The following is a 9,314-nucleotide window of genomic DNA, read 5'->3' on the forward strand; positions in this document are numbered from 1 at the left end:
GACGGTCACTTTCTTGCACATTTACAACAATATTTGTCAAGTTGGAAATATTTTAAATAGTTAAATCCAAATATGAAATGTTACACCTGAATGTTAAATGTTAAATCTAAATGCAAAATCTAAATGGGACAAAATGTTGCCGTTATTTTCAGCATGAGCTGCTTTACAAACGGCGCCCCCTACTGGTATGTAATCTTTAGCATTTTAGCATGCTAAAGACAACTAGCTACATTACGTTCTCTCAAGGCACAGTTTTTTATTCTGACCCCACATTAAATCTTTTGCCATCAAAAAGTTTTTTATTCATCAAATAATTGTAGTTGTTTACTACTATGCACTTAATGATACAAATAAATATGAAGTAAATTAATTAAATTATGGGTGTTTTACTGAATTTAATAACTCCTGTTGTCCTGCTGCACAAAGTGGTTCAATCCCACCATACTGCTCGCCAACACATCTTTGATCATGGATGTGTGATGTGTGGGGTCAAGCAATGGTTAGGACAACGACAAAACAACAGAACAGGTCTCCTCCCATAGGTGTTGTCACAGTTTAGTCTGAGAGAGACAGGCAGCACAATGAGGAGGAAGACGCTCTATACTGCACAGGAGGCTTGTGAGATATTTGTTAAAAAGAATGAAAGAAAAGACAGATGAGGAGGACATTGCTGAACACAATGAGGGGGATCAATCAACTGATGAGGAGGAAAATAATGAGGTGATAGATCCAACATACAGACTGCATGCTGTTTTTTCCTCTGAAAAAAAACCCCACATTGACTGCTGCAGAAAGGGAAGATGAGTATGAATTGAAGGAAATTGATGAACTTGATGATGAGGTAGAACCTGAAGCTGATATAGAAGAAGTATCAGATGTGCAGCAGTGCATCTATTATGATGGATATGAAGAATCAACAAATGAGGTAGAATCTAAAGCTGAAATAGTGGAAGTGTCAGAAGTGGAGGACTGCATCTATTGTTACGATGAAGATGAAGAATCAACTGATGAGAAAGAATCAGTGAGGAAGAGGACCCAGCTGAGATAGAGGAAGATTTCCAGTCAAAGGATGAAACATTGGCGCCCGGATAGTTTAGTTGGTAGAGCGGGTGCCCATTATAGAGGTTTACTCCTCAACACAGGTTTGACTGCGACCTGCGGCTGCATGTCATTACCCCCTTCTGTCCCCTTTCATGTCTTCAGCTGTCCTGTCAATAAAGGCCTAAAAATGCCCAAAAATAATCTTAACCAAAATAAAAAAGAACAAAACGTTGATCTGGTCTTCCATTCCTCCCAGTGATGGACGATGCATGTTGACAGCAGAGAGAGAAACAAGCCACCATAGTCTTCAATTGATGACATAGGTCCATAAGGTTTGAATGAAGTTGTTTTTAAAGGCTTAATACACAATTAGGTGAAGTATCCACTAAATATTATGTATAATAATAACAGATGGGGTAATTTTGACCCCAGAGGACAACGGGTGTCATTATGGTGTGGTTATGGGCTGTAATTTAAAAAATTCAAATGATTCAAAAACAGCATCCTCACTAAACTTTGACACATACCACTCTGTGATAAGTCAAATAGTCAAAATAATATTAGGTCAAAAATAATTCATAGTTTCATTTTATTTTTACTCAAAAACAGGGTATACTTTTATGTAAACAAGGTCTATTAGCTCTAAATTCCAAAATGAAGGGAAAAATGTGTAGTAGTGGGTTGAACTGAAGTAAGACGAATGATGTAACACAGAATTGATGGACAGTTTATACTATATACTTTAAATAACAGTCAAACCAGGTGGGGTCATTTTGACCCCAGAGGACAAAAGGTGTAAAGCATTCGAGAGGACATCACAAGGGTTAAGACAGATTGTTGGCACTAAAATGTAAGTCGGGGGACTGTCTAAGTCTTTAGAATGTGTCCTTTGGACACTGCATATAACAAATTTGACAATTGTGGAAATATTTCACTCTGGACCAGTGCTGGACCAACATTGTCATCCTGAGAGCAAACATCATGAACTCCAGATATCTATCAGATCTACCCTGGATTATTTTTGTATTTTTGTGTGATCTGATGTCCACATTTTGCTTCATGATGAATCATGCACACGTTTAAGGATCTGATCGGATAACATTTCGCTGGAATTGTACCTTGTACAAAATAAAATTGATAAATTTTGTTGAAAATCTGACTACAGTGAAGGTCATCCCAAAGCGTGGTGTATTTCTTTATTCAGGCTGACACTTTGTCTAAACTTACCGGGGGCACACCTTCATCAGGGAGGGCAGATATGGGAGCCTCTTGCTGATGGAGATTGCGTCATAGAAAGATGGACGGTCCCCAGAGCGAGACACGGCATTGGCCAGCAGAGTGGCGAGGAGGATGGGTATAGCGTGGCTGAACTGGCCAGTTAACTCTATAGCCATTAGAGCTGGGGACAAGGTGTGTGTCACTGCCCCGCAGAAGGCTGCTGCACCTACAAGGCACAAACCATATTAAGCTACTACTTTAGGTACTAATGATGTTGTAAACTACGGTTAATGAACCCTTTATCGGTACTTTAACATGGTTTACTGTACAAATATAGTACGTGCCAGGCACCTCTAACTTGATGCAGTTTAGTTGATCAACATTACTCTGGTTGTCAGTGGGAAACTGAACCCAAGTAAAATCTAATGCAACATTTTAGCAGATTTGGGCAAATTTAGGTTAACATAATATTATTTTATAGGGTTTTTACTTTCTGATATGAAACACTGAATGCTTGCAATTTTCTAGAATATATTATTTAAAATGTACAATTGAAATGTGTTAATCAAATTTACAGATTTGTATCATTAATATTAGTATGAAATATTAGCTCTTGGCAGATTTGATGTAAAAATAGAGTGGTTTATAAACATTTACAAAAAAAAAATCAAAACTCTGAATAGGTTTGGTTAGACGGGTCATGTCATCACTATGTCAACAACAGATGCTATTGATCAGTGTTTTCTACCTGCAAGTGCGTAGCCCCCAGGATTTACAGGATTTATAGAAGCCCACTGTTGGCCAGAAGTCAGTCCAGTTACTCCTTCTCCAAACAACCGGCCTATAGCTGCCCCTGGAGAACAGAAATTTGCAACAAGAAATTCCTCGACTTGTGCCATTCAAGTATTCTGCAAAACAAGCACGTCCAAGGGCTTTTCACTCACCATAAATAAACACTGGCATGACGTATCCCGCTGGCAGAGGCAGAGTGCAGGCGAGGACCAACATCCACATCTCAGAACCAACAACAGAGACACAGACTGTCAAATTTCTCTTCGCCATATGCATAGACACAACAGCTCTGGCAGCACTAGCAGATGAGTCGCTGTCAACCTGTGTGCACGGATGTGTTGCAGTGCATTTCGCACACATAAACTGAATCATGTCCATTTACATCTCACATCTGCATGCAGTAATGGGGGGCAACTGTGTGGATCCCACTGAGGTATAAGAAACAGTTCTCGATGCAGAAATGTCCACATACAATGCCATGTTTTTTTCTGCAACAGCATGGTAGGTTCCCTTCCACTTGGAGTTCAAATGAGACTAATAGATATTTTGGTGGTTGATGGGGTTCTTGATCAATACTAGTGACTCATTGTACCAGTGAGCATTACTTGGCCCGCTGCAGGGATTTCCAGTTGTCCTCTGCAGTATTGCTAAGGGTGAACATCAGATGTCAGAAGACACTATAGCCTGAATGGGCAAACAGTCTTTAGCTTGCTTTCTCTACTGTGAAAATGTCAATTACTGTATGTCAATTATGGGTCCCAATGGCATGACCCAAGGGAATAATGCGGGGTGTCAGAGCTGGGTGCCTTGTTATGGTTTCCTTTAGTTACTAGTGTAGTTAGACAGAAATAAAAGACTCCTCAATTGGCTTTTTCATTGTTTTACCTTCATTAGCAGAAAGACAACCAAAGAAAGGTAGAAATGACTTCCTGATGAACTCCACTCCAACAAAGGCTCGCTCCCCAGTTGAACAGAGGCATTGTGGGATTGAGAGCTCCACTGCCTGCTATCTAATAAGGAGTTCAGGAGCTGCTTCATGGTGTACTGTGAAATAGATTGCTGCTTTTCAGATTACTGTGTGGACACAAGCAAAAACTAGAATGAAACAAATTGTGAACATTATTATTATTATTATTATTATTATTATTAATAGTAATCATAATATTATTATCAACATCTTTCTTATTGTCAACAAATCTAATGAAAATACAATATTATCTTTTATTCTTTGAAAACTCTTCCACATCCTACAATGTGGTACTCAGCCCTGATCCCTAATCTAATCCTCTAAATATTATTTTTTGATTATAATTTTTACTGAAGGTTTAATAATTAATACTGTTTATTGATCCCCATTGGGGAGATTACAATTCACACTGTTTTGTTAGTAATCACTACACACAGGCCTGAAATACACACACACATGCTCGGGACCTATGCTCGGGGGGTGCAATGGTTAAGCCTCGCCCTGGGTGAACCACCCGCTTGATCATGGTATCTCGCCTGCCAGGTAAGTAACATTATCAAGTGATCTTTACATTAGTAATGTTTGTAATCATAGGCGTAAAACATTTCTATGATGATCAGCTGAGAAACACACATCTCACATAGTTTGGCTTCCAGTCATCCATTATGCGTGCAACCATGTATAAGTTATGGACTGTGCTTTAAAGCGCCCAAATTATGCTAATTTTCAGGTTCATAATTGTATTTTGAGGTTGTTCAACAATTGGTGATTGGTTTCATTTTCAAAAAACAACAAATCTTTTCACCCTGTGTCCTTGGGTTTCTGTGTTAGCTACAGAGTGAGACATCTCATTTCTATTCTATTATTTCTGGGAGTTGCACATGCACATAAGTAGTTCTTTTGTAGATTATGGTGGGCTAGTGTGGGTTGTAGCAGTGTTTTACCATTGAGAACGAGCTAGCATGTTAGTGCTAGCATGCTACAATTAGCTACCTCGTCTCAGCTAGTGATGTAAAAAACAGTGCGGATTTTGAACAGCTCACCCGGTGACTGAAGGCAGAGGACATTCAGAAACCCATATCTCACTAAAGAACAGCATGGATAGTTTTTTTCCCAAGTTTGTATGAGCGTGGAAGCACCAGAGACACAAAATAACTTCTTTTTTTCCATAGTATGGGCACTTTAGGTCAGTCTTACCTGAGAAACCATATATTGACCAACAGAGTGAGGGAATGTCAGACATGCCAAGAAGAAGGCCACCATGCCAGAGTATAGACCCTTCCTGCAGAGAGGTATTCACATATACAGGAATTATAGTTATATTAGTGCTTTCAATTTGGTCATTTCTTTTGAAATTTAAGTTTAGGTTCTGATCATCTGACTGCTCTATGTGACCTTTTCAGAACAAACATTAATACTAGACCTTGGTCTTTTTCAGATGTGTGCTTTTAAAGGTTTACAGTGTTTTACACTATACAGATCTGGAGTATAGATAAGATCACTCAGGATGACAGCAGATGACTCATCACTGAATCACAATCTGACTTTCGCATTGTAAAGAGCTCTCACTCTGTCGTCAGCATTTTGTTGAAGATGGGGTTTGTTTTGACAAATTGCAGGATCCACCGATGGCAGATGAGGTAGCAGCAGCACGCAGCTCCACACAGCAGCCTGTTTCCAGAAAGCAGACTCAGTCCACAGTGGGAGACAAGAAGCTTATTTAAACCCAGGCCACAATAGTTTAGGAGGCCAGGAAATGATCAGTATGAGAGAAAAAACTGATTAGAATAGGACGAACATGAAGAACTGGTCAAAGACTTTTCATTGTGACTTATGCAAATATGGATACTAAATATCAGTTTTATTTGTGAGACACAGACATATAGAGGACTTGTTTAACTATGCAGATACTGTCAAAATAAACTCACCCCAGGAAAGCGAAGAGCACAATCTCCAGCGGGTAGAAAGGTAAAGCATTGGGGAAATTAGTTTTGAACAATGCCTGAGGAGTCTCTGTGGACACAAAACAAATTGAAGTGATCACTCCAATTTCTCCACCAGCCCTTAAAAATCTAATATTCCCTAAATTGATTGCAGTGAGATTTTTTTGAAATTCATTGTCTGTCAGCTTAAAGGTCCAATATACCGTAATAAATCCAAAAATGACCCAATGCTAAACCAGACATTAAGGAGCCATGCTAAATTGAAATACTATCTTTTCTGACAACAATGCTAAATTCAGTATTTTTTCTCCTTTTGATATACCCGTTCCGTGACGGAATTTCCGTTTGTGTTTTGGTCTGTGGGTTGTTATCAACTGGCCAGTTTGCCAGCCAGGCCGGGTCAACAGATATACCCAATGCGCTACAGCTGTAACGTTAATACAGCCATGAAAGCAGCAAACAAACAAACAGGATCAACGGAGATAGACATTAGTGGACATTAAAAAAACGGCATGTTTCTAACAGTTGTGTGACCAGAGACATAAGTTTTGTTTTGAAGTGTGTACCGTAATTCTGAGCCTAGGAAGTGTGTCTGTCCATCGGGTGGAGTGGACGGCAAGGTCGTTGTGTTTTTAGCGGTTCCTGCCGTATTTTAAACTGAATATGTGTGTCTGTCAGTTGTTACAGAGCTCTGCGTGGGGTTCCAGGATTGTCAATATAGCTAGCATCTAACGTTAGCTACTCCGCTGTGCTGGGAAGGAATGTCTGGCTATGTGAGACAAGCGTCTAGCAACTTGCTATGGAAGCTCCTTCAGCGGGCTTTGGAGGCCAAGCAAGACTATGGATGCTCACCCTGGCAACCACGGTGGACTTTGAATCTGGGGAGGAGGGGGCGGGGGAGACCCAGTATTGTATGATCCAATATTTTGGATTATATTATATGATAATATAATAGTATTATATTATATGATCCAGTATTTTCAATTTGTACTGCAATAACTATTTTAAACACTAGCTGTCAGTATTACATATTGCACCTTTAAATATTTCTGATAGTTTTGCCAAGGCTGTTGTCATCATCGTGACAAGTAATTAGACAGCTGTCGACATCAACGACAAGCTAAAATGACAAAAGCATGGCATTTACTTTGAGTAAAAAAGTATTGTGTTCAATTTGCCTTCAAATGTGACATTGTCATGGGAAAAAATGCTTAAACCAAACTCAATTTAAATTAGTTGCATTTTAACATCACCGTGCTTATTGATCCTGTTCGTTTGTTTGCTGGCAGTGAACCTTCTCCTTGTTGACCATGAAGGGCAAGTGCTGATCAGGGCCTCCATTACCTCTATCTCCACTCCACACTGAGAACAGGCGAAAGGTCAGTGCCCCACAGGCGGCTGAGAAGAAACATGGGCAATAATGCCTCACGGCGAAGTGAGAGCACATCAATTCCACACTGAACAACACACCTACAAGAGTAGAGAAATGAGAGGAAGCAACTTTAGACTATTCTAAAAACAGCAGCAAGTTATCTGAGCTACAAGAGAAATGATCCTCTCTCCTGCATGTGTGGCAAAAATCATGTAAAAAGGAAAAGTAGAAAATGTATTTACAGTATGTTTCAAGTGTTAAAAACAGTCTAATGGTTTATGTTAATTATGATAGTGACATTTTGAATGTATCTTACAATGTGAATTTGAAGCTGAGGTGCTGAACCCCTAAAAAGGTTGCCAAAAATGGAGTAAACAGTGAGCTGAGAAGCTTTAAATATCAGGAAGAGGTGATCAAAGGAGGAAGAGGTGAGCGGAAATGATTAACATATACATGATGGAGGAGCAGAGGTGTGTGGGAGGATAAAAGGAAAGAGAAAATATATGAAGTTTGAGAAGGACAGATATAGCACAAGCAGATACATAAACATTCTGCAGCAGAATGTAAATGTATCTGTTTATTATGGAAGAGGATTAGGGCCACTGGTGAAACATTTATGTGAGTTCTGACTTTATTCTCAGAAGTCAGAATTCTGACGTTAATCTCAGAATTCTGAGAATAAAGTCAGAACTCACATACATTTTTCACCAGTGGCCCTAATCCTCTTCCGTAGTTTATGTATAAATCTAGCAGAATTTCTGCTGAGCCTTTACTGGCTCTCTCACCGGTGATGGGAGCTCCAAAGCAGCTGGCTACGCCAACTGCAGCAGCTACAACCAGCATTTCTCCAGGAGCTTTATCCTAAAAAAGAAAGATGATGTAATGCGCTCTCTCTTTTGATTCCGGAAAGTAACAGTAACATGTATTTTTATTCATACTGTTCCACACCTTTTTAATTAACTTAATTAACTTACAGAAGCCCGTTTCAGTGGCACGTTCGTACAATCATGTTTTAATTACTGTGGTTTACCTTCTCATTGACTTGTATGAGGTTGCATAGGTTGCTCAGGTAGGCTCCAACCATGGTGGAAAGATGCACAAATGGACCCTGATGTTAAGAGGCAAATATAGAGAACAACGTTCATGACAAAGACAACACCGTTTTGAAAAATAGCTACATATTTTGTATGACAAACAGGTATAGTGAGATGTCTCTCACCACTTTGCCCAGGTAAACAGTGCTGCCTGCTGACAGTGTACAGATCAGGCCCAGATACTTGGTAAACATATTAGTGAGAGACAAATATTGAGGCATTTCAATGCCGACCAGCATGGTTCTCAGCTCTGGTATCCCGGAGCCTGAGAAGAAAATGAAGTAACATTAATTTGGAAAGTCCCAGGATTACTAAAGCAATCAAGAAGAAGTTTAAAAAAAAAATAAGATATTCTTAGTGAATGCACAGGAATGTTTTTCCAATAGTTAAATTGGGTGGGGGTAGCAAGGACAAAAGGGTTTTAAGAACGATCAACAAAAAACAAATTAAAAGGACCAATAATTTAGTTTGGGATGAGTGAAGTTATGTTGTCACTACACACCATGATTTTAGTCTTCAAAAGGCTCCTTTGGGGTACTTAGACTTAGACTTAGACTTAGCTTTATTAATCCCTTTGGGATGACTCCCGCAAGGAAATTACAGTTACTTGGCCACATAAAACAAGCCCCTTTTCCCTTTTAGGGTTTGTTACAAAGCTTTACTCCTTAGCAATAAAAGAGCAATATCCGGCATATAAACTGATACCTTAGGGGCAAAGGGCATAAACATAAACATGAAGCCGATTGGGGACAGGAGGGGTAATGTCCTGTTACAGACAGGGTGTTGGGGCAAGAATCTTCGGTGAGACCGATGAAATCACAAATGACTTATCATATTACACAACTCCTTTTACACATTGGATTTGAAAGATAATATCATAATTATTA

General features: G+C 39.4%; 1 protein-coding gene across 5 annotated transcripts in view; it reads right to left on the bottom strand.

Moving 5' to 3' along the window:
• The window catches only part of clcnk (chloride channel K), an 18,079-nt gene that overhangs the window by 6,679 nt on the left and 2,086 nt on the right, over positions 1 to 9,314 (bottom strand). For all 5 annotated transcript variants that reach the window (XR_004332821.1, XM_032521614.1, XM_032521613.1 and 2 more), the window contains exons 5-15: positions 8,553 to 8,692; positions 8,364 to 8,441; positions 8,119 to 8,194; positions 7,306 to 7,431; positions 5,947 to 6,031; positions 5,588 to 5,689; positions 5,216 to 5,300; positions 3,937 to 4,095; positions 3,204 to 3,273; positions 3,008 to 3,112; positions 2,269 to 2,485 (exon numbers count right to left, since the gene is read on the bottom strand). Coding sequence is in view for 4 of the 5 variants with exons in the window: in XM_032521614.1 (XP_032377505.1) it covers positions 2,269 to 2,485; positions 3,008 to 3,112; positions 3,204 to 3,273; positions 3,937 to 4,095; positions 5,216 to 5,300; positions 5,588 to 5,689; positions 5,947 to 6,031; positions 7,306 to 7,431; positions 8,119 to 8,194; positions 8,364 to 8,441; positions 8,553 to 8,692 (1,243 nt within the window). In the remaining variant the exon portion in view is untranslated. The remainder of the gene's footprint in view (positions 1 to 2,268; positions 2,486 to 3,007; positions 3,113 to 3,203; positions 3,274 to 3,936; positions 4,096 to 5,215; positions 5,301 to 5,587; positions 5,690 to 5,946; positions 6,032 to 7,305; positions 7,432 to 8,118; positions 8,195 to 8,363; positions 8,442 to 8,552; positions 8,693 to 9,314) is intronic.

Source organism: Etheostoma spectabile, chromosome 7 (genome assembly GCF_008692095.1).
Source record: "Etheostoma spectabile isolate EspeVRDwgs_2016 chromosome 7, UIUC_Espe_1.0, whole genome shotgun sequence".
Taxonomy (NCBI): domain Eukaryota; kingdom Metazoa; phylum Chordata; class Actinopteri; order Perciformes; family Percidae; genus Etheostoma; species Etheostoma spectabile.